At 41.0% G+C, this 23714-nt stretch overlaps 1 protein-coding gene across 2 annotated transcripts in view; it reads left to right on the top strand.

Moving 5' to 3' along the window:
- The window catches only part of Macf1 (microtubule actin crosslinking factor 1), a 230192-nt gene that overhangs the window by 172246 nt on the left and 34232 nt on the right, over nucleotides 1-23714 (top strand). Inside the window, exons 59-74 of one of the 2 annotated variants that reach the window (XM_051171391.1) lie at nucleotides 5314-5475; nucleotides 5675-5845; nucleotides 7905-8071; nucleotides 9683-9842; nucleotides 10174-10500; nucleotides 11479-11563; nucleotides 12225-12466; nucleotides 13139-13345; nucleotides 15757-15876; nucleotides 16319-16426; nucleotides 17321-17539; nucleotides 18741-18944; nucleotides 20703-20934; nucleotides 21488-21714; nucleotides 23319-23441; nucleotides 23538-23639. In XM_051171391.1, the coding sequence (XP_051027348.1) occupies nucleotides 5314-5475; nucleotides 5675-5845; nucleotides 7905-8071; nucleotides 9683-9842; nucleotides 10174-10500; nucleotides 11479-11563; nucleotides 12225-12466; nucleotides 13139-13345; nucleotides 15757-15876; nucleotides 16319-16426; nucleotides 17321-17539; nucleotides 18741-18944; nucleotides 20703-20934; nucleotides 21488-21714; nucleotides 23319-23441; nucleotides 23538-23639 (2856 nt within the window). The remainder of the gene's footprint in view (nucleotides 1-5313; nucleotides 5476-5674; nucleotides 5846-7904; nucleotides 8072-9682; nucleotides 9843-10173; nucleotides 10501-11478; nucleotides 11564-12224; nucleotides 12467-13138; nucleotides 13346-15756; nucleotides 15877-16318; nucleotides 16427-17320; nucleotides 17540-18740; nucleotides 18945-20702; nucleotides 20935-21487; nucleotides 21715-23318; nucleotides 23442-23537; nucleotides 23640-23714) is intronic. The other variant, XM_051171392.1, reaches the window with a different exon arrangement.

The raw sequence follows: 23714 nt of genomic DNA, 5'->3' as shown, positions 1-23714 counted from the left end.
AATAGTGAATATCAACTTTCCGTAATATCAGTGCATACTACAAAAGGTGGGTTCTCTCATTTACCTCATTGCAGAACCTTCCATAGCGTCTGTAACTTGTTAGAATATCAATTAGACACACAACAAATAATTTGATTGTGTCCCTTAAGATGCCAGCTTTGCTGCATTCCTCCTGCTTTGCTGAGTGATGGTAGTTTCCTTCTGGGCTCAACAGTTATCTTGTAATGTAGCTTCCTGTCAGGGTAGACTTCTTGCCTTTTGGGTTGATGGATCTTGGTTTTAGGTTTTATGGAATGTGGAATTGATCATTAGATTGCAGTCACCTCTCAAGTTAAAACATTAGATCAGTGACAGAACAATTCCTTGTGCTGGCACTCTTGAAATATGAAATACTTTTGGTATACAGCCTACAGCAGCAATCAGTGGGAAAGGATTAAATGTATAAAGAGCCAATCTGATCAGCATAAAGAAAGATTGAGAGAAATCCTCAATACTGATCTCTGGGATATATAATCTCCAAGAACCCCTCCAGGCACAGGAGATCCTCATGTTATGAAGTACTGCCTGATAAAATGACAGAAGGGAATGGTGCCATTCAACCCTCCATCCCCTCAAAGTAGTCATTCTCTGAAGTGGGGTTAGTTTGAGACTGAGTATCCGTGTGTAGTCCTGGTTGGCTTAGAAGTCGCTATGTAGACCTTGCTAGTCACAGAGATTTCCCTGCCTCTGCCTTTGGGATTAAAGTTCTGGGATTAAAGGTGTGTACCATAGGACACTGTTGTTTTGAATATATTTATTGAATCCAGGGGTGGCAATGCATGGCTACAATTTGAGCACTTGAGTCACTAAGGTGAACTGGAGGATTTTTTATTTTAATTTTTAATTAATTTATTCTTGTTACATCTCAATGGTTCTCCCATCCCTTGTATCCTCCCATTCTTCCCTCCCTCCCATTTTCCTCTTATTCCCCTCCCCTATGACTGTTCCTGAGGGGGACCTCCTCCCCCTGTATATGCTCATAGGGTATCAAGTCTCTTCTTGGTAGCCTGCTATCCTTCCTCTGAGTGCCACCAGGTCTCCCCCTCCAGGAGACATGGTCAAAAATGAGGCACCAGAGTTCGTGTGAAAGTCCTACCCCACTCTCCACTCCACTGTGGAGAATGTTCTGACCATTGGCTAGATCTGGGTAGGGGTTTAAAGTTTACCGCCTGTATTGTCCTTGGCTGGTGCCTTAGTTTGAGTGGGACCCCTGGGCCCAAATCTGCCTTTCATAATGTTCTACTTGCAGAGTTCTAGGATCCTCTGGATCCTTCTACTTTGCCATTCTGAACTGGAGGATTTTTGAAGCCAACTTGAGCTACACTGAGCTATGAGGAGGAGGAGAGAGGGAGAGACACACTACTGAAATAATTGTTAGTTGGATTTTTTAAAAAAATATTTATTTATTATGTGTAGAGTGTTCTTCCTGCATGTACACCTGCAGGCCAGAAGAGGGCATCAGATCACATTACAGATGGTTGTGAACCACCATGTGGTTACTGGGAATTGAACTCAGGACCTTTGGAAGAGCAGGCGGTGCTCTTAACCTCTGAGCCATCTCTCCAGCCCCGTTAGTTGGATTTTTTAAAGAAAAATTACAGAGCTGGACATGCTTGATTGGTAGAGTATGTACCTGGTATGCACACAGTCTGGGTCCATCTGTAGTACTGCAGGAAATGAAAAAGTGTTTTTTCTAAGGTTGTAGATTCCAGTTTTTACATTTTTAGAGAGTTTTTTTGGGGGGGCCATATATGGGTCTTGAGGCAGGGTCCTATTCTGGCTGGCATGGAGTTGTTCACTGTGTAAGTCCAGTCTGGCCTCAGACTTGTTGAGTGGTGTTTAGGGGCTAGAGGCAAAGGAACTTACTGTTCTTAAGCAGAGAGACTTAAAACTCAACAAGTGATCATAATCTGGAATTTGATTTAAAGTAAATGCTTCAGAGCTTGGTGTTTATCTATATACAAGAGCATGTGGATAAAAATACAATCTTTCTTTTCATTATTACAATATAAACTTCACAATAGGCACAAACAAGAGCTTGGTAAGGAGAAGCAAATGTCAGTTTCTATTTGTTATTTCTATGTTGGGATCCCAGGCTACTGAGAGCAGTCCCCACTTACTTAAGCCTCTACCCATAGGTTCCCTCCTCTTATTTACAGTCAAAAGTTCAGAGGAAGAGGCACCACCCTTTTATACAAAGTAGGATTTCTGTACAATAAAAATTGGCCAAAGGAGTCTTTTTAAGCAAAAATTGGGGAGCATCACAACACTAATTCAGTGTTTGAATGTCGGGCTGATAGGCAGATCTGTCATGAGTTTGTTTGCTTTCCCTTAAGCAATTTCTATACAAGGAGTCATTCATTCAAGACATAAATAATTACTAAGTATCAGCTTTGTGCCTTTTGCAGTGAATGAGACTGGCACAGTGCCTGCCCTTGTAGGCCTTACAGTAGCACGTGGGAGGCAGACATGAAGCACAAAAATGGCTCTTGTAAATATATGATTATAAACTGTGACACAGTGATTTTGGAGACAATTGTTTAGAATCAAGAAATACTTTGGAAGTAGAACTAAGACTCATTTATGGATTTTGTGTTGAAGGTGTGCCATTTATGGAGGATGGCATGGATTCTGGTTTATACAATTAAGTACAAACTGGACAGTAGTAAATTATTGTTTCAAGAACAAATATTACGGTTTGCTTTAGTAAGGAATAAATTTGAAGGGGTGGGAAAGTGAGAGGCACTATTGCATTGGAACCATTAGGTTCAAGGTACCTTATGTGGTTGGTAGGTAGATAAATAGTAAGAAAGCAGTTGGATGTGTGGATTTGAAGCTTAGAAGAGAGATTTAAGTTGAAAACCATACAGATTTGTCATTTAATAATAAAATGATAGATTAAATTAACCATGAAGGGCATTAAAAGAAAGAAAGCCTAGTAGTGGTGGCACATGCCTTTAATCCCAGCACTGGGGAGACGGAAGCAGGTGGAACTCTGAGTTCAAGGCCACCCTGTCTACAGAGTGAGTTCCAGGACAGCCAAAGCTACCCAGAGGAAACCCTGTCTCAGAAAAGGAAAGAGAGAAAGAATAGAAAGAAAGGAGATAGCCAGGCCTGGTGATGAAGTGTACTCCGTAGGGTAAGGTAGGAGGATCATGAGTTCCAGGCTAGCCTGAGATAGATATTAAAGCTTGTCTGTCATTTATAGGTAGGTAGGTAGGTGGATGGATGATTGATAGATAGATAGATAGATAGATAATATTTTTAAGGAGGCCTTTGGACTAACATCCTCCATTTGGAGGTAAAGAAGAGGAGAAAGAGAATAAAACCACCAAAAAAGATCAGCCAGGATTCAAATGGAAAATGCAAAATCACCAAAAAGTAACTTCAGTCATCACCAGTTACTACAAACACACAAATAAAAACAAACTTTTTAAAAAATAGCTTGAATGTATTTGATTTGATTGAGTAAAGGGACCTTCATTGTTGGCTTGATATCTTCCCTGTCTATCTTGCTGGCTTTCTCCCCCTTTGTCTCTTGATCCCCACCATTATCGATAAACTTTAAAGCCTTGTGTCCTTATAATATCCTTCATCTGTCCCTGTACTCATTCTTGTTGGTTTTACTTCGAATTCTTTGTAATGCTGTCTAACAAAACACAGTATGATCAAGTTGCAGTATAAAGTGAGATGTACTAGTGATTTCCTTCATGGCCCTTTTCAACTTTTTGATGGGCTTTTCCCTTTCTACTGATTGACTTACCCAATCATAGGCATTCCTTTGGAATTAGATTCCAGTGTGATCTATGGTCTGTTGTAGAAAAAAAATTAGTCTTACTTAAGCATTCAATTCTCTTTTATATTTATTTTGTCTTCTTCTGTTTTTTTTTTTTTTTTTTTTTTTTGTCATCCTCTGTCTTTAATAGACACATGTGACTTGCTGAAACTGAAGGAATTTTGTATAGAAGAGAAAGGGCAAACATGGCTAATTTCATGTTCTGGTAATTAAGAGAAACCAGTTCTTAGGAATAAATATTTGTTTGTGTCATTCTTTCCCTTAAGACTATGAATTTGGCCGGGCGTGGTGGTGCACGCCTGTAATCCCAGCACTCGGGAGGCAGAGGCAGGCAGATCACTGTAGGTTTGAGGCCAGCCTGGTCTACAAAGCGAGTCTAGGCCAGCCAGGGCTAACACAGAGAAACCTATCTCGAAAAACTTAAAAAAAAAAAAAAAAAAAGAACGAAAGAAAGAAAAGAAAACTATGAATTTGGTAAATGTGTGTGAAACTAAAGGCTTGGCATTTTTTTGTTTTGTTTTTGAGATAGAGTCTCACAAACCCCAGAGAGACCTCAAATTCTATATGTAACTGAAGATGATCATAAACTTCTGACCTTTCTGCCACCACCTGAGTGCTAAGATTATAGGCTTGGTGGCTTGTGCCCCGTTTTCAAAAGTTTTGCTTCTGACTGTTCAATTTAGAAATATCTATGCTGTAACTGTAGTAGAGGAAAAAATAAGCATATTGCTTACTATATTTTCTCTATTGTTTTAAAATTCTGTTTGTTTCATGATGGACATGATCTGTGGTATCATCTTTTTAAAGTATTTTATATGTCTCAGTACTTGTGTCAGAGTTGTAGGTGCGTTTCCTCTTGTAGACAGGGAAGTGCTGTTTCAAGGTGATTGGTTGTGTGTGGTCTGTGGCCCTGAACCAGAAGGAAGTTAAATGGCCACAGGGGACTGAGCTATGGGCTTTGTACTCTTCACACTGTTGATCTGTTCTGACTGATTGAGTTACTCCAGCCAGAAAAGCACATTGCTTGTTGTCAGTGGTCAAATGCCTGTTCTCCAGGGTATTATTCCAAGAGCTTAAGTACTTGTAATTTGATAGCAATCTTCCCTTTTATGATTCAAGTACATTGCATTTATTTTATAGTGTTTTAAGGCTAATACTTCACTATTCCCTGTAGCTTTTAGTATTAAAAATTAAGCAGCTGATTTGAAAGAAGAAACTGAGTCATTAGGTTAAAGACCTAGATAGTGCTGTGACTGTCCCCGGGTGTGTGTTACATAAGAGGACACATTAGAAGGCGTGCATACTCCTGAAACAAGCCCCTGCGCCCCTCGGCACGTCACAGTTCTGATGCTCACATTTCCTCCTTGTTCCTTGTCTTAAATCTCTCAAGAATGACCAGATACCGTGGCATAGAAAGTTTGCCAAAAAGAAAGTTTAATGCCATTGGAGTAAATCTGCTTTGCTTTACAATTATCCAGATGTTTCAGAAAGAACAAGTGGATCCTCTTCAGGTGAAATTGCAGCAGGTGAATGGACTGGGCCAGGGATTAATCCAGAGTGCAGGAAAGAACTGCGATGTGCAGGGTTTAGAACATGACATTGAAGAGATCAATACACGATGGAATACACTGAATAAAAAGGTGAGTGGTGAGCAAATAACACATGGGCTGGGACTGGAAGGGGCAAGAGAGACAGCTACGCCTGAGGTTTCCCTTGAAACTAAATGCTAACAAAACTTAGCCATTGCCATCGATAATTACTAAAGAGGTAAAAAGTATTTAAACTGCTGTCTACATACTGTCGTTTCTTGAAATTGAGCTTTCTATACCTGTGACACAGGTTGCACAAAGAATTGCACAACTACAGGAGGCTTTGTTACACTGTGGGAAATTTCAAGATGCCTTAGAGCCATTGCTCAGCTGGTTGGCAGACACTGAGGAGCTCATAGCCAATCAGAAGCCTCCATCTGCTGAGTATAAAGTGGTGAAAGCACAGATCCAAGAACAGAAGGTAAGTGGGAAGGAACGTGGTGACAGTGAGCTGAAAGGGACACAGTGACAGACAACACATTTGCTTATAGCTTAAGAGCAAGTCCAGAGTTTCAATAGAACTTAATCTGCATTGTGTCCTCCAGAGAAGAAAGGTGGAAATTGATTTTTACTGCTTTACTCTGGCCTTTGTTAGACCGAGCAAGTTATACCCTTGTTCATGTGTCGTGTTTTCAGATCAACAATATTTAGAATAATATTGTATGTTGTGTATGAGTTGTCTATGTTTTTGTCCTATTTGCTTAATGTTAACATGTTAATTGTACATAACAGTGGGTCTCATCATGACATTTCCGTTCATTACATAATATATTTTGATCACATCCACTCTTCCATTACCTTATCTGTCCCTGTTCTTCCCACCCAGCCCTACTTCTACTTGTGTGTGAGAGAGATCCAGTGAGTGTCACTAAAATTGTTCACAGGAGTATGGATGCCTTGCTGTACTACTAAAAACGTCTTTCTCTCTCCCATCTACTGTTAACTATCCAATCTTCAGGAAAGGGCCCCTTCCCATTCTATGACACTGTGTCAACATGTAATCACAGTTGCTGAGAACTGTTAGTGAAACAGCGTGTTGGGTCTGGACGTCAGCATCTCACACACACACACACACACACACACACACACTCTACTTCCTCTGGCTTTTATCCCTTCTTTCTTTCACAGTGTTTCCTGAACCTGGGGAGAAAAGGGTGGATAAATGGCTTGGAACTCAACAGTCTTTTACTGTTTTGAGTCGGGGTCTCACATTAGCCCAGGCTTGTGTGGAACGTTGTGTTGCTGAGGGTGGCACTGAGTTTCTGATCCTCCTGCCTCCACCTCCCAGGTGCTGGGATCCCAATAAACCTCACCTGATTTATGCCCTGTACCAGATGAGCTCTCTATCTCCCCAATCCTTTGTTTATAGTGTTAATTTCTGTTTCAATTCAGTTTTCTTTTTCTTTTTTTAACTATTTATTTATTTATTTATTTTTAATGCCAGGCATGCCCTCAAAACCAGCTTTTGGGAAGCTGGGGCAGGAAGAATTTTTTTTTTTTTTTAGAGTTTCAGGCCAACCCTGACTACATAACTTAGATTATGTTTAAAAATAACCAGGTACAGCGGGCAATTTGGCACATGCCTTTAATCCCAGCATTTGGGAGGCAGAGGCAGGTGGATCTCTGAGTTCGAGATCAGCCTGGTTCTCAAAGTGAGTCCAGGACAGCCACGGCTGTTAGACAGAGAAACCCTGTCTCAAAAAACCAAAAAATAAAAAAATAAAATATAAACCAGGTACAATGAATGTATACCAATGGGAAAAAAACTTTTTTAAAGCCATGTTTATCTCAAAAAGAAGTTTTGTCTTTTTTCTAGTTTAGTAAGATATAACAAATGATATTGTGTATATTATAGCATACAAGGTAATGTCTTGACATATGTATACAATACACTGTGAAATGACTGTATCAAGCTAATCAACATGTCTGTTATTTCAGATCCTAAACATTTTTCTATGTGATTTTGTGGTGTGTGTGTGTGTGTGTGTGCGCGTGCGTGCGTGTGTGCGTGTGTGCGTGTGTGCGCGCGCGCGCAGGCTGGCCTTGAGCACACAGAGATCCATCTGCCTCTGCCTCTTAAGTACTAGAATTAAAGGTATGCACCACCACTCCTGGCTTGTGTACTTGTCCCTTAATTGAAAAAAAATTATCTGTCAATAATATAATGACAGCGTGGCACTATTTAACTGAAGCGAGTGGGGGTAGTAAGAACTTCGCTGTATCACATACTTTTTGGGTCAGGAATGCATTGATTGATTAAGCTTCGGATTCTCCATGATAAGTTGTTCGGTCTCTTTTTCTTCAAGGTAGAGTCTCACTGTGTGTGTGTCACGCTGGCCTCAGAGAGATCCACCTGCCTCTGCTTCCCCGTCCCCAGCGCTGGGGTTAAAGGCGTGTGCGCCACTACACCCAGCTCTGGGATTGCTTTTAAATGACCCTTTGTTGTTATTTTCCTTTCTCTTTAAACATATACGCCACAGTTGCTCCAGCGACTCTTAGATGACCGGAAGGCCACAGTAGATATGCTTCAGGCGGAAGGAGGCAGAATAGCCCAGTCAGCCGAGCTGGCTGATAGAGAGAAAATCACTGGGCAGCTGGAGAGTCTTGAAGGTAGATGGACTCAACTCCTCAACAAGGCAGCATCCAGGTAAGGGCTCTGAGGCGCGGTCAGAGGAGTGCTCTGGAGTGCTTTACAGGCTCTGGGATAATTCATGTATTGCTTTGGAGGGTGTTCAGTGGCTTTTACTGATGGGTGGTAAATAGTTAGAGATAATACATGTACTCTCAGGAACTGAGTCAGAGGTACTTGGTGTGAGAGTTGGCTCTCGTGAAACAGAGCTGATGTCCCAAAGAACAGATGTAGAATCCTTGTCATCTAGCCAACTTACAGTCTTGATTTTTTTTTTTTTTTTTTTTTTTTTTTTTGGTTTGTTTTGGTTTGTTTTGGTTTGGTTTGGTTTTTCAAGACAGGGTTTCTCTGTCCTGGAGTCTCTTTGTAGACCAGGCTGGCCTCAAACTCACAGAGATCTACCTGCCTCTGCCTCCCAAGTGCTGGGGTTACAGGTGTATGTCACCACGCCCAGCCAGTCTGAGTTCTTGAAACAGGTTTCTCTGCCTCCCCTGGATATATAAACAGTGTTTGGAATTGAAACTTGACATGTCTTTTTTCTGTTAGTTTATACTGATATTTGATGAATTTTTGCATCCTCAAGCTAGTGTGTGACAGTGTTAGATATGTAGACCTTCAAGAGATAGGTATTTTCTATCTCAAAGTAAAATAATGAAATAGGCTTGATAAGTGTAACTTGGATAAAGCAAATGTTTGTAAAGTTTTACTGAAGCAAATCACGCAATCCCAAAACGTCTTCTTTTATTTATTTTGCCAATAACAGGGATTGAACCTAGGACCTCATGCATACTGGTCAAGAGTTCTTCTTCTGAGCTACATGTCCCAGCAGTGCCAGGCCTTTTTAAAATAGCTATCATTCAGTCTGTTCTTAGTGTACACACCTAGCATTATGGCCTTTCTTTACTGATTTGGTGCTCATATAGGTCTGTTGGTTATTTCCAGGTTTTTTATGTAAGGCGGTTTCCTCTCCCCTTTCTAGTTTATAGTATACTTAAAACCCAGGCTTAACATGGATATATATAAAATTTAAGATTCCATATGACCTGTAAAGTGTGTGTGTGTGTGTGTCTTAAATTTGGTTTGAAAATGCTAGAAACCTAATTGGACTTTTGAAACTGGGGAGCGGAGGAAGGACTTCTAGCTCTTAAGAGTAAATTACTTTGGTTTTCAAATACTCTTTTAACTCACATGCAAAGATAGCAAGGATAGAGTAAGACATGAAAACAGTTGATTTGGGGTGCCTTTAAGTTGCATTCATTGTGACTCTATGTTCAGGTGGTACGTTCCCTTCTGATAGGTGGTCTAAGGGGGAGTCCTAAAAGATCTCCTTCCGTCCTCAGCCTGCTACTGCTCACGATGTGACTAGAGGAATCTTGGTTTAAGCCATCAGGGTTAGCATTCTCTTGTTTTAATCATGGGATAAATATCCTGCCCACCTTAAGAAGGTCAATGAAAAATAATGCTGTGAAAACTTCTATAACTGCAAAGTAGTGCTACCCAGTAACGTGTGTCTTGTTCACTGTTCGCTCTTAAACCATGCCTGGTAAAGACTGCTTTTACTGAGTTTCATACTACAGGACTCGAACTGTGAGTTTCTGCCTGAGCAACTTGTTCTGTGTATTTGTGTAGGCAAAAACAGCTGGAAGATATCTTGGTTCTGGCCAAACAATTCCATGAGACAGCTGAGCCTATTTCTGACTTCTTATCTGTCACAGAGAAAAAGCTTGCTAACTCGGAACCTGTTGGCACTCAGACTGCCAAAATACATCAGCAGATCATTCGTCACAAGGTAGGAAGGCATTATGGCAGATGAAACACAGAGCTGGAAGTAGAAACTGAAGAACTGCAGCTTTCTCTAGAAGATGTTTTATAGAGTTTGTAGTTTAAGATAAAGTCAAATTATGAGTTGCAAAAGTTACATTGGGGTGGAGTAAAAGTAGACATTACTAATAGGCTAACATCAAAGGTGAGAAAACAGCTTAAATGCCACTTTTCATATTATTTTTGCCATGCAACAGGTGAATCTTTATTTTAATTTGTTCTGTTATTTGTTATTCATTGTTTCATGTTTGCTTTTCATTTACTTTTTCATTACTCATTTTTTCCATCTGGATTTCCAGGCTCTAGAGGAAGAAATAGAAAACCATGCAACAGATGTGCACCAGGCAGTTAAAATTGGGCAGTCCCTCTCCTCCCTGACATGTCCTGCAGAACAGGGTATCATGTCAGAAAAGCTAGACTCTTTGCAGGCCCGATACAGTGAGATTCAAGACCGGTGCTGTCGGAAGGCATCCCTGCTTGAGCAGGCACTGTTCAACGCTAGACTGTTTGGGGAGGATGAAGTGGAGGTACTCAATTGGCTGGCTGAGGTTGAGGACAAGCTCAGTACAGTGTTCGTAAAGGATTACAGACAGGATGTCCTGCAGAAACAGCATGCCGACCACCTGGTATTTGTGTTTTCATTCTTATAGTTATGTTACTAAATTATTTTGTCATTTTGATATGTTTCTTTTCATTTCTTTTTCTTTAAATTTCTTTTTCTCCCTTCATTTCAAACACTTCCACTTTATTGTATGCATAGTATATTTATGCATATAAGTGCATAATTGAATTGTTGCCAAGTACTAATTCTTTTGGATAGTTTCATGAAAAAAACTTGTATTTAACAAGCTGAGCTAGTGTTCCTGGAAGATCCTACAGGTCAGACAGAGTCAGGGCCCATCTCATTTGCAGCTAGTGCTTTACATCATTGAGTGACGTATCAGCAGGTTTTCATTTGAGTGGATTAGAGCATACTGTGGCAGAGCCACACATACCTAAATGGCATCCATAATCTCATCATATAGGTGTAACTTAAGAATATTTCTGCAGTCCCAGGGATTCTGTGTCATCTTATAAAATATACCTGTTTAGTCTTTTCTTTCTTTGTTTCTTCTAAGTTAGGTGCCTGTGTGCATATGTGCATTACAGTGCAGAAGCTAAAGGTGTCAGATCCATGTGAGGGTGGCGTTACAGGTAGATGTGAGCTCCTTGTGGTTGTAGTAGGAACCAACTCAAGGTTCTGTGAAAGAGCAGCCCATGCTCTTAACTGCTAAGCCAACTCTCCAGCCATGTTTCAGTTTGCTTTTATGACATCTCTTTATTTTGGACATAATGAGCATTTTGCTGTATTTTATCTCTAACCTTCTTGTGTTCAAGTTTGAAACCAATTGATTGGTAAACCTAATTTCATACTAAATCTTTTCTCATCTAGCACAAAGAGAGCTTGCTTATAAAGCATTTCTTAATGTCTTGAATAATCAAGTAGAGTAATTGAAGAGATTTTTAAACCGAACTGCCATCTCCTTAGACTTTTTTTTAAGCTCTCATATTTCTTCCTTTTGTTATGCCATAGTTTTGGAATTAATGCTATTGTTTCCTTTCAGGCTTTAAATGAGGAGATTATTAATAGAAAGAAGAATGTAGATCAAGCTATTAAAAATGGTCAGGCTCTTCTAAAGCAAACTACAGGTACTTTGAAAAGTATACCTCATAGCACCTCTTTGAGATTGTTTTATTTTATATTTTGAGTACTCTGTCTATATGTATGTATGTACACCACATGTGTGTCTGGAGCCCTCAGAGGCCAGAGAAGGCATTTGGGTCCCCTAGAGCTGGAGTCACAGATTGTTGTGAACCCCCATATGCTTCTGGGAAACAAATCCAGGCCCTTGGAGCCATCTCACCAGCCCCACCTTTAAAGATCATAAGCACCAGCATTCACCACTTCTCCTGGTCTATGAGAAACTTGATATTCACTGATTATATTGCTATGCTCCAGGGAAGCTGGCAACATGTTCATTTTCTGCTAAATCTGTTGAAAGCTACAAGACTTAGTTGTCTTAAACCTGGTTATACATGACAATTCCTCCTGCCTCCCAATACATTGAATAAACATCAGCATTGTTTGTAAAGTTCTGGGAACATCTGAAACACCTTCAGGTGGACTTAAAGCGTAATCTCAGAAGTGGTTTATATGGTTGAAGGCTTATTTCCAGATAACCCTCAGTTTGGGATATTAGGTGAAGACAGCACACAACAAGAGAGAATATGAAACTTAAAGATAGGATTAAAGGGATACCACCGTCCTGAGAACTCTGTCATGCGAACAGTGGTGTGCTGCTCTTCACAGGTGAGGAGGTGTTGCTTATCCAGGAGAAGCTGGACGGAATAAAGACCCGGTATGCAGACATCACGGTCACTAGCTCCAAGGCGCTCAGAACTTTAGAGCAAGCCCGGCAGCTGGCCACCAAGTTCCATTCTACATATGAAGAACTAACTGGGTGGCTGAGGGAGGTGGAGGAGGAGCTGGCAGCCAGTGGAGGACAGTCTCCCACAGGGGAGCAGATACCCCAGTTTCAGCAAAGACAGAAGGTAAGCCATCATTTTGCAGTGTAACAGGGAAAAAGGTGTCATCTTTGTCTGAATCACGTTTCCTTGGATCTAAAACAAATGTACACCTGCTTTCTCTCTTGTTTACTCATGACAGTAAGATTTGACATAAAGACATATATAAGACTATAGTTTGAAGAAGAAAGAAGTCAGTTTCCAAATCCTAGGAAGTTTGCTTGCTGTGTCGTGTATAGTTTACCTCCACTGCTCATTCTGAAAGGAGGTACTATTTGGAGACTGCAAGAAGACAAGTGAAAAGGAGGCAAGGACGATTGATGAGGGCACTGGAAGGGGAAAGAATAGCGCAAAACAAGTAAAAGAATTAAGGGGAGGTGCTTTATAGCTGCAAGATCAAATGTAGCACAGATTTTCTGGGCAGTATTTGTTAAGTTAAATGCCCCCCATTAGAGCATTAAGGAATAGAAACAAAGAAACACTGTTTTACCCACAGACAATGTGGCTCAAGTCTTGCAGTCAGTTCTAAGTAAGCAGCAGCTAAACCTAAAGTTAGGTTTAAAAATGATTGACAAATGTGAGGCAAGGAAAAAAGCTGAAGGAAGGAGGTCAGTGCCCTGCTGGGATGTGTGGTGAGAGAGCACTGCTGCTCGTGTGCTTAATTTAGCAAGGTGTGGCCTGAAAACTTTCCCTCCTTAGGAATTGAAGAAGGAGGTCATGGAGCACAGGCTGGTACTGGACACTGTGAACGAAGTGAGCCATGCTCTCCTGGAGCTGGTGCCTTGGAGAGCCAGAGAAGGGCTGGATAAACTTGTGTCTGATGCCAACGAGCAGTACAAACTGGCCAGTGACACTGTCGGACAAAGGGTAGATGAAATTGATGCTGCTATACAGAGATCACAGCAGGTAATGTTTTAATGCTGTACACTGGTGTTATAGGTCTTGGTATGTATGTATGGGGTAGGTGCTATAACCTGTGTAAGTACAGGTTCAGGAAGAAGAATAATGAGATTAAAATAAATAGAACAAACATATTTCAATAATGGGAAACACTTGGAAGAGGTTTGATCCAAATTTGAACCAAAATACTCAATCCCTTTGAAAAGAGGAAAACTTGCAAGAGTGTTACGTGAGGCATTTTGTTTTTAAAGATTTTTTTACTCTTGCATTTATGGATGTTTTATGTGCATCTATGCCTGTGCACTATGTTTATTCCTGATATCAAAGAAGCCAGAGGAGGGCTTGGGATTAGATGGTTGCAAGCTACCACATGGGTTCTGGGAACTGAACACAGGTTCTCCGATGAGAAAGTGCTCTTAGCCTCTGTGCCTCTCTAGCCCTGTCTCCCCACCTCCCTTATTTAGGCTCTCACTGTATAACTCTAGCTTAGCCTTAAATTCACGGAAATCCACCTGCCTCTGCCTCCTGAAAGTTGGGGTTAAAGGTGTGCGGCACCACTATTTTAGCACTAGATGGAAAAGGAAAGATACCAAGCACTATTATTATTTTCAAATATGCAAACCAAAATAGCACAGCCGTCCAAAATAGAATCTTCGTAAACACAGGTATCGTATTTCCCTTTTTTCCTTCTGCTTCTGGTGTGGGGAGCAACATTGCTTTTCTCTGTAGCTAGATATGTACTTTTCCCCCTTTCTTTTTTTGAGATAGAATCTCCCTATGTAACCCAGACTGTCCTAGAACTCAAACTCCTCCTGCCTTATCTTCCTGAGGCATCACTGTCACACCAGCCCTGCTACATCCCCAAGTGTCTTTGGGATTATCCCTTATCAGTGCCAGCTATCTTGAGTTACAGTGTATTATGCTTGAGAAACTGAGTTCTCACACACACACACATCCTGCACACAGACACTTGGAGACAGTGTGGTGTGCCTCATCTGTCCTACAACTCAAATCCTTTGAACTCCTGATTCTTCTGCCTCCACATCCCAAGTGCTAGGATACAGGTCTTCTCCACCATGTCCAGCTCATTACTTTTTTCTTTAAACATAGGTTTAGCATCCCTAATCCAAAAATGTAACGTAGTTCAAAATCCAGAGGATGCTCAGCCAGTAATATTGTCTACATAAATATTCTAAAATTCAGAATACTTCTGTCCCTAAGCATTTCCAATAAAGAGAACTAAACTAAACAGAAGTTAGTTCAGTTTAGATTTTATCAACACTGATACAGAGAATGGTTATGTTTGGGGTTCTTCTAGGTCCCATCCTTCATCTGAGCAAGCTCTTGTAAGTTAGCACTATTCAGCTGTCTACGGCCGCTTTAAGTTTATGTTTTAACACCTATATCCAGGCGTAATGGCACACACCTGCAATCCTTTGAGGCTAAAGCAACTTGGGTTACATAAAAAGACTTTGTCCCAGCTGCGCGTAGTGGCACATGCCTGTAATCCCAGGAGGCAGAAGCAGTCGGGATCCCTGTGAGTTTGAGGGCAGCCTGGTCTACAAAGTGAGTCCAGGACAGCCTAGGCTACACAGAGAAACTCTGTCTTGAAAAACAAAAACAAAACAAAAGCAAACAAACAGAAAAATAAATAAATAATAACAAATGTAAGTAAAGCTGCTACTGTCTAATGTTGAAATTGGAGACAGTTGACAAAGAGTGCCACTCCATTAAAGTTCCCTAATTAGAAGCACACTTTCTAAGATTCCAACTGCTATTTCTAATGGAGGACCAACCATCTACTAAGTTTTATAACCTTTTTTGAAGTTTAATTTTTATATATTTTTGTTGTAAATTTATTTTATTTTTTGAAAACTTTGTTTTATTTATGAGACAAGGTATGCCTGTGCAAGCTGACCTCAAACTTTCAAGCCTCCTGTATCAGACTCCCAAGTGATAGAATTAAAGGCGTGCACTACCACACCTGGCCTAAAGTACCATGTGCTGTTGTTATTCCTGTTCTCCACCCATGCTGCTGGGGACTGAGTCCACAGCCTCATGCATGTTCACCAAGTGCTCTACCACTAGGACAAAGCCCTCTACAGCTTGTTTTGTGATTCTTTGGATTCACTTTTTTTGTTTTGTTTTTGAAACGGGATTTCTCTGTGTAGTCTTGGCTGGCCTTGAAACTATGTAGACCAGTCTGGCCTTGAATTCATAGATCCGTCTGCCTCTGCCTCCAAAAGTAATGGGATTAAAGGCATGCGCCACCACTACCCAGCTGAATTCACTTTAAAAAAAAAAAACAAAAAAACTGTATTTCTGAAGATCCAGGCCTTTCTGTGTTGGGTAATTTATAGTTGGAAGAAAAAGACACTGGCTGTATATAACTTGTTTGTTTGTATTGCCTCTGTTAGTATGAGCAGGCTGCTGATGCAGAACTAGCTTGGGTTGCTGAAACAAAGCGAAAGCTGATGGCTCTTGGTCCAATCCGACTAGAACAAGACCAGACTACTGCTCAGCTGCAGGTACAGAAGGTAAGGATAGACCAGCCCAAGCACTCCCCACATCCTGACTGGGGGAACTAGTGACTTCTCTGAGTAAGTAGAATGATTTAAAAAATGATGGTAGAAGTCAACCCATAAATACTTCAGTTGGGCGAGGAAAATATATTTTGTTTGTTTCCTTTTGTGGAAAAGAATAAGTAGACCTTTGAATCTGAGAAAGAATGGTTAGCAATTTCCTGAGTATTTGAGGAGGGAAAACCATTTGTGAACAACTAGAATGATAGGCATTGAAAAGCAATTTTTTTCTTTTAAAGATAAGCACTGCTGATGAGTAAAAGTTAAACTTCAAGAGTACTTTTTAATGCATTTTTAAAGCTATGAATCTGATGTGTTGTCTTTTGACATTTCACTAGTATAGGTGCAGAGCAGGGTCTTTTCCCTTCTTGACTTAACTGTAATTCGCTTTTCAAAGGCTTTCTCCATTGACATCATTCGACACAAAGATTCAATGGATGAGCTCTTCAGTCACCGCGGTGAAATCTTCAACACGTGTGGAGAGGAGCAGAAAGCTGCACTGCAGGTGAGTTACAGCTACCGTTCATGCTGCTGTTCTTAATCGTGGTAATTAGAAGTAGAACTATAAAATAATGTTTTAAAAATATTTTTTCCTGCTAGGCTTTTTGATTATTGATGGTTAGGATAGGGCACGATGGCACATGCCTATAGTCCCAGCACTTGAGAGAGTGAGGCAAGAGAACCTCAAGTTTTAGGCCAGTTTGAGTTGTATTTGACCTTACTGCATAAGCACCACAGGGCGCGCGGTAAGCACTGCTTCTTCAGTGGGAAAAGCTACTTGAGCCGTTCCTTCTAAGCTTCTGACAAGTAAGTGCAAGATTTGGAAACTTTTTCTTTTGAATCCACACTTTGCAGTGTCAGTTTTCCTCTGCTTTGTCGGGATGCTGTTGTTTCATTGTGTCTCTCTGCTAGGCTTTTGTGGTTTTGTTATTTTTGTGTGTTTGTCATTTGCAACTGAGTCCTGGCTGGCCTGGAGCTCACAGAGATGACATGGCTCTGCTTCATCACCACCACACCTAGTTCTAGATTATTTTTATTGTCTTTCATGTGCTGTTTTGCTGCCTTTTTAACTATATTCATACTTTCCAAATTCTAGAAATGATGCATATGTGTGATAGTTAAATTTGAATTAAATATAAGGAGATTACAAATCACTTACTCATTAGTCCATCTTTGTTAATTTAGTGTGTGTTTCTTAACACTTGCGTGTGTGTGTGTGTGTGTGTGTGTGTGTGCGCGCGCGCGCGCGTGTGTGTGTGTGTGTGTGTGTGTGTGTGTGTGTGTGATTTTATTGGAGGCCTTTATGCATACCTGCATTTGTTGTTGTTGTTTAAGGGAGGGCAGTTTCTAGTAGTAATGTTTTTCCCCCCTTTTCTTTCTTTCTTTTCTTTTCTCACAGGAGAAAACTGAGTGCCTAATACAGCAATATGAAGCCGTTAGCCTGCTTAATTCAGAGCGTTATGCTCGCCTAGAGCGGGCACAGGTCTTAGTGAACCAGTTTTGGGAAACATATGAAGAGCTCAGCCCTTGGGCTGAGGAAACGCTGGCATTGATAGCACAGCTGCCTCCACCAGCTGTTGATCATGAGCAACTCAGGCAGCAGCAGGAAGAGATGAGGGTAAGGAGCATGCTTCTTCTAGCTCAGTGAAAATGGGCTATGTAACTTACTGAAAAACAGTACTTATAAGGTCTGTGGGGTAAGTTTTGTTTACAAAGTTAATTCCTAATCAGACTTTGTTTTCACGATGAAAATTCATGTTGTTCTTTGTTGTTTAATTGATTAAAGAATAAGATTATAGATGTGTCAAGAAGCTGCCACACCAGGCATGGTAGTGCATGCCTGCAGTCCCAGCACTCTGGACATGGGGGTCATGAGCTAGAGGACAGCCTGGGTTACAGAGAAAGTTCTAGTCCAAGCTGGGTTATAGCAAGACTGTGTCTCAAAAGGTTAAATTAGAAGAGAAAGATATTTAAAACAACTTTTGTATGTAGGGATAAAGAAAGAACTAACCAGGGCTGGGATATAGCTCAGTGGTAGAATACTTGTCACATGCCTGAAGCCCAGATTTTGATCCCCAGATACAAGAAGAAACAATGAAAGAACTAGCTAAAAATCAAAAGAAAGTTGAAATATTTCTGAGGCTGGTCAACTATTATTAAGGTGTGACTGGATGGCTCTTTCACTGATTAGGGTGAGAGCTGTGAAGGAATTAATTAGAGCGTATTTGCCTCGGTTATAAAGAGAAATGTATAGATACATCAGCTAGAACTGTTCCCATGAATAATGCTTTACTTAAGTGTTCATTTCTGGTTTATGCTCTCTCCTTAGTACTTAGTTCCATATTTAAGTGGGAGGTGTAAACAGGACATAGCAGCAAAGTCAGAGTGGTTGTACTACCAAATGATTGCTGTTCTCAAGTTCTCTCCCTGCTTGGTGATGTAGGCTGAAGTATAGACATACTAAGCTATGCTAATTATAATGTGATGCAAAGATACACTCAAAGGCTGGCATGACGTAGTAGCAGGGTGGAAATGAGACAGGATATGCCCAGGAAAACTTCCATAGTTTGATCTGGCTTGGGAAATTAAGAGAATTCCGTAGCATTGGAGGCTCTCAGTAGACAGTGAGACACTAGGACTTGCTGGTTTTAACAACTCAGTTTGTTCCTCTCAAAGCTGTTACTACCTCTGATCAGAGTATCTAAATACACTGGTTGTCGTGACCTAGGAAACCACATTCTTGGCCCCACTCATTGTTTTTGTTGCTGATTGCCTCTTGTCTTCAGTCACTATGTTTTAATGCATATTTCTTCCCATAGCAACTAAGGGAATCCATTGCTGAACACAAACCTCATATTGATAAGATACTAAAGATAGGTCCACAACTAAAGGAGCTAAACCCCGAGGAAGGGAAGATGGTGGAAGAAAAATACCAGAAAGCAGAAAGCATGTATGCCCAAATAAAAGATGAGGTGCGCCAACGGGCCCTGGCTCTGGATGAGGCTGTGTCCCAGTCTGCTCAGGTATGTGTGTTTGTGTTAGTACTCTTAACTGCCCACCAGCCAGAACAAGAGTTCTCCGTCAGTTACGCCTCTGTGCACTGGAGCACCTGACACCGTGCTGGAAATATGTTATCTGTACCGCAGGAAACTGTCCCCTTGCATTTCTGTTCTTAGCACTGGTACACTGACACTGTATGAGAAGTGAAGTGCATCGTGGCTGGTATTGTTTACTGAAAACTTGAGCTGTGGTGGCTGTTTAACAGGGATGATTTGAGAATAAATTAATTTTACAGATCCAAAACCAGTGATTACATCAACAAAAGTCAAATTCCAATTGGGGCTCCTAGTGGGGAGACTCAGAATAACAGCACAACAACTCGGCACCAGCTTTTGTTGCTGTTTGCTTGTTTGTTTCGAGACAGGGTCTCTCTGTGTAGCCCTGGCTGTCCTGGACTCACTCAGTAGACCAGGCTGGCCTCGAACTCACAGCGATCCCCCTGCCTCTGCCTCCCGAGTGCTGGGATTAGGCGTGCGCCACCACTGCACAGTAGCAGCCAACTTTTTAAGTTCAGAAAATGTATGCATCCACAGGGAGAGGAACACCAAAGAGAAGGGAACCCACCAGCAGTAGACTTGAGAGCATGTAACTACACACTTCTCAACTAATTTATTACTGTTAGTGGTACTTTTTGTCATGTCTGGGTATTTTATTCCTGTGTTGAGTCAATATTCTTGGTTAATGCTTGTACTTACTCAAGTTTTTCCCCCCACCTCCCGTCCCATCTCACTCACATTGTGGAATGTGTTACTTTGTGTTGTTGCTGCCTGCTCCTGTTTTCCCCACATCGTCACATTTCATTGTTGTGTTGACTGCGCCCACCATTACAGATTACAGAGGTAAGGTACCCATTCGCTCCATGGGAATCGGTGTTCTTACAGAGCTGAGATGAGGAAGCCTATAAGAAAGCTTCCCCTGCCTTTTATGGAAGTTAACTGTGGCTGTTTTGCTTGGGGTGGAATATAGCAGTAAGAGAATGGTGGGAAATGGTTTTGCTAAAGAAATTGGTTTTTCTTGTAGGGCACTTTAACATTGGTGAGCCTTACCTAAATTATTAAACCCAGAGTTGGTTTTAGATGGGGTTTTCAGACGAAAACTTTTCTATGCTGTTCTTGCTTTCCAGCTTCTATATCAAATTATAAATAACAATTTTATGATTTTATTAGTTTTGTTAAAAGTACCAGAAAAGTGCAGTAGTTAGATTTCACCTTTCTTATTACCTTTCATCATGCCAGGATTTCCCTTTCTCTTTGTTCCACATTGTGGGTTGTTAAACTGCATACCATAGTACGTGAGCATGTTAAGTTCCCATGCATTTACACAGCCCTGGAGGGCATCTAACTTGTTGGTCTAGTCTTTTGCATGCATCTGTCATCTGAGATGCTGAGTGCTGACTCTCACCAGTTTTGTCCCTTTATAGTCTTGTCCCTTTCTCATCATATTAGTTGGAGTTGGAGAAGTGTTGTGATCACACTAACCATTTTAGTTGATTTTTGCCATATAACTTAGTATTTTTGGACTCACAAAATAAATTTTGCCTTTTTCTCCCCCTTTTGATGGGCCAGCTTTAGTGTACCATGTCCAAAACAGTTTTTTAACAGCTATTGGGCCAGGCCTAACCCTGGCTGTCCTGAAGAACAGGTTTATACTTTGACTTTCCTCACCTGTCTTCCAGTATGATGAAGTGTTGCTATGATAGCTAATAATCCAACTTTGTTTAGTTTCATGATAAAATTGAGCCTATGTTGGAGACTCTGGAGAACCTTTCCTCTCGACTGCGGATGCCACCCCTAATCCCTGCTGAAGTAGACAAGATCAGAGAGTGCATCAGTGATAATAAAAGTGCTACCATGGAGCTAGAGAAACTGCAGCCATCCTTCGAGGCCCTGAAGCGTCGCGGAGAAGAACTCATTGGGAGATCTCAGGGAGCAGACAAGGATCTGGCTGCAAAAGGTACATAGTGAATCTAATTGGTTTTTAAGAAAGAAAACAGAATGAACTCGAGGCAGTAACGATCTCCAGTGCCTGCCCAGCGACACTGCTCAAGTAATGAGTATTCCAAAAAGTCTGTGGAATTCATTTAGAATTCAGAACACGCTTTCCTATTGAAGCAAGGTTACAATTGGGAGCTAGATTCCCAGGCCAGGAAACAAATGCTCCTTTAACCCCTAATGTGAGTATCACAGTATCAATAGTGGGCCGAACATAACTACCTTTTGTAACGCTTTCCATGGGAAATTCACAGAAAGTTCAGTAAGAACACTGGAAGGAAGCGTTCCCTTCTCAGACCTTTGTAAGTTGAGGCTTTTTGTCTTACCAGATATTTCATGTGATATTTCCAGATGACTTCTGTGGTCCCTTTATGAGGGAGAGCAACATAAGCAGAAAAAAATAATGTAGAAATGATAGTAATAAGCCTATGGTGAATTCTCAGTAATGTCAGAATTAGGAGTCTCAGTGAGAAATTTAGAGAGGTTCTGTTCACATCTCTCCTTTACTCCTTCAGAAATCCAAGACAAGCTGGATCAAATGGTATTCTTCTGGGAGGACATCAAAGCACGCTCTGAAGAGCGAGAAATTAAATTCCTTGATGTCCTTGAATTAGCGGAGAAGTTCTGGTATGACATGGCAGCCCTCCTGACCACCATCAAAGACACGCAGGATATTGTCCATGACCTGGAAAGCCCTGGCATTGACCCATCCATCATCAAGCAGCAGGTTGAAGCTGCTGAGGTAACAAAACCACAAAATGTGATCTTGAATGTGTGTCCTTTAACAAAATGCCATATCCATGTTGATTGCTCTGTGTGTGTGTGTGTGTGTGTGTGTGTATGTGTGTGAGAGAGAGAGAGAGAGAGATTGTGTATGTGGTACTGGTGGTGATAATGATTTTTTTTTGTTGGTTTTTTCATGTTTCTGTACAATGCTGAGGATTGGACCTGGGGTTTCATACATGCTAAGCAAGTGCAGTGCCCTGAACTGAGTCTCTGGTGCCTGAGTTATGTTGTGGTAGCTGTTTAGCCGGGTTCAATGTTTTGAAACTTTAGTTTTGTTGTTTGTTCTTTTAGATTCATTTTTATTATTTTATGTGTATGAGAGTTTTCCCTTCATGTGTGTGGTGCTTGATGGGGTAGTGAGTCTCCACATGGGTGCTGGGAATTGAACCTGGATCCTTTGAAACAACAACAGGTGCTCTTAACCACTGAGCCAACTTTCCAGCTCTTTATTTCGTTTTTTAAGGTGAGACTTTTTCCACTTTCAGGAAGGAGCCAGACAGTAGAAAATAAAAAAATCTGAATCCATCATCCAGGGATAGCAAGTTATTTAAGCTTATCTTTTTCTAGTCTTTCTGGGTAGTCATTAGATGGACTTCACGTGATATCTATTTGGCAGACGCAATGCCTGTCTCACCATCTTAGGTTAGATGGTGGTGAACGTTTCATATGGAAGCTCTCTTATCCTCTATCCTGCTCTGTTGGTGTGTGAATCATGTTTTAGGCTCTGACAAAGAATTGATTGTGCTTAAGATTAAGTAGCCCAGCTGTGACCTTGGTCTGTCAACACTGGTATCTGTAACTTGTACTATGTTGTTTTCTTTTTTTCTTTTCTTTTCTTTTTTTTTTTTTTTTCTTGGAGCCAGGAAGGGCCGGTAAATTATCAAAACTCATTACATGCTCCAAATTTATGCTCTTCTTGCCATTTAAAAAAATATTTATTTATTATATTTACAACATTCTGCCTGCAGGCCAAAAGAGGGCACCAGATCTCATTATAGATGGTTGTGAGCCACCATATGGTTTCTGGGAATTGAACTTAGGACCTCTGGAAAAGCAGCCACTAGAAGCATTCTTAACCTCTGAGCTATCTCTTCAGCCTTCTTCTTGCCATTTTTGTCATGACTATATGCTTGTATCTTACATTTATAACATATTTGATCTACTTATTTTTTAAATATGTACGTACATTGACCACATGTGGGTATGAGGCTACACTCTCTGGATAAGCAATATTTTTTTTTTTTTAAAGATTTATTTATTTATTATGTATACAGTGTTCTGCCTGCATGTACACCTGCAGGCCAGAAGAGGGCAACAGATCACATTACAGATGGTTGTGAGCCACCATGTGGTTGCTGGGAATTGAACTCAGGACCTTTGGAAGAGCAGGCGGCGCTCTTAACCTCTGAGCCATCTCTCCAGCCCCGATAAGCAATATCTTAAGAGTTAAAAACATTTTGTACTTGCTCTTGATGGGAGGGATCTGTGTTGCATTTGCAAATGTTGAGAAGTTGTAGTCTGCTTTCTGTTCTGACTCATTCTCTGCTCCTTTCCATATAGACTATTAAGGAGGAAACAGATGGTCTGCATGAGGAGTTGGAGTTCATTAGAATCCTTGGAGCGGATTTGATTTTTGCCTGTGGAGAAACTGAGAAGCCTGAAGTGAAGAAGAGCATTGATGAGGTGTGGAGAGTGGGGAGGGGTTCAGAGGAGGCATAGTAGCCGTGGGCCACAGAAACATTATGACTGGAAGAATCTGATTCACTGTTTTTCCCATAGATGAATAATGCTTGGGAGAACTTAAACAAAACTTGGAAAGAAAGGCTAGAAAAACTTGAAGATGCCATGCAAGCTGCTGTGCAGTATCAGGACACTCTCCAGGTAAGAAGAGGCTGGGAGATGCCCACAAAGGAAGCATAAGTTCAGTCTCTCTTTGTCATTTTCTAAATCTGGTAC

The sequence above is a fragment of the Acomys russatus genome, chromosome 29, assembly GCF_903995435.1.
Source record: "Acomys russatus chromosome 29, mAcoRus1.1, whole genome shotgun sequence".
Classification (NCBI taxonomy): Eukaryota; Metazoa; Chordata; class Mammalia; order Rodentia; family Muridae; genus Acomys; species Acomys russatus.
This window is presented reverse-complemented; position numbering and strand designations above follow the sequence as displayed.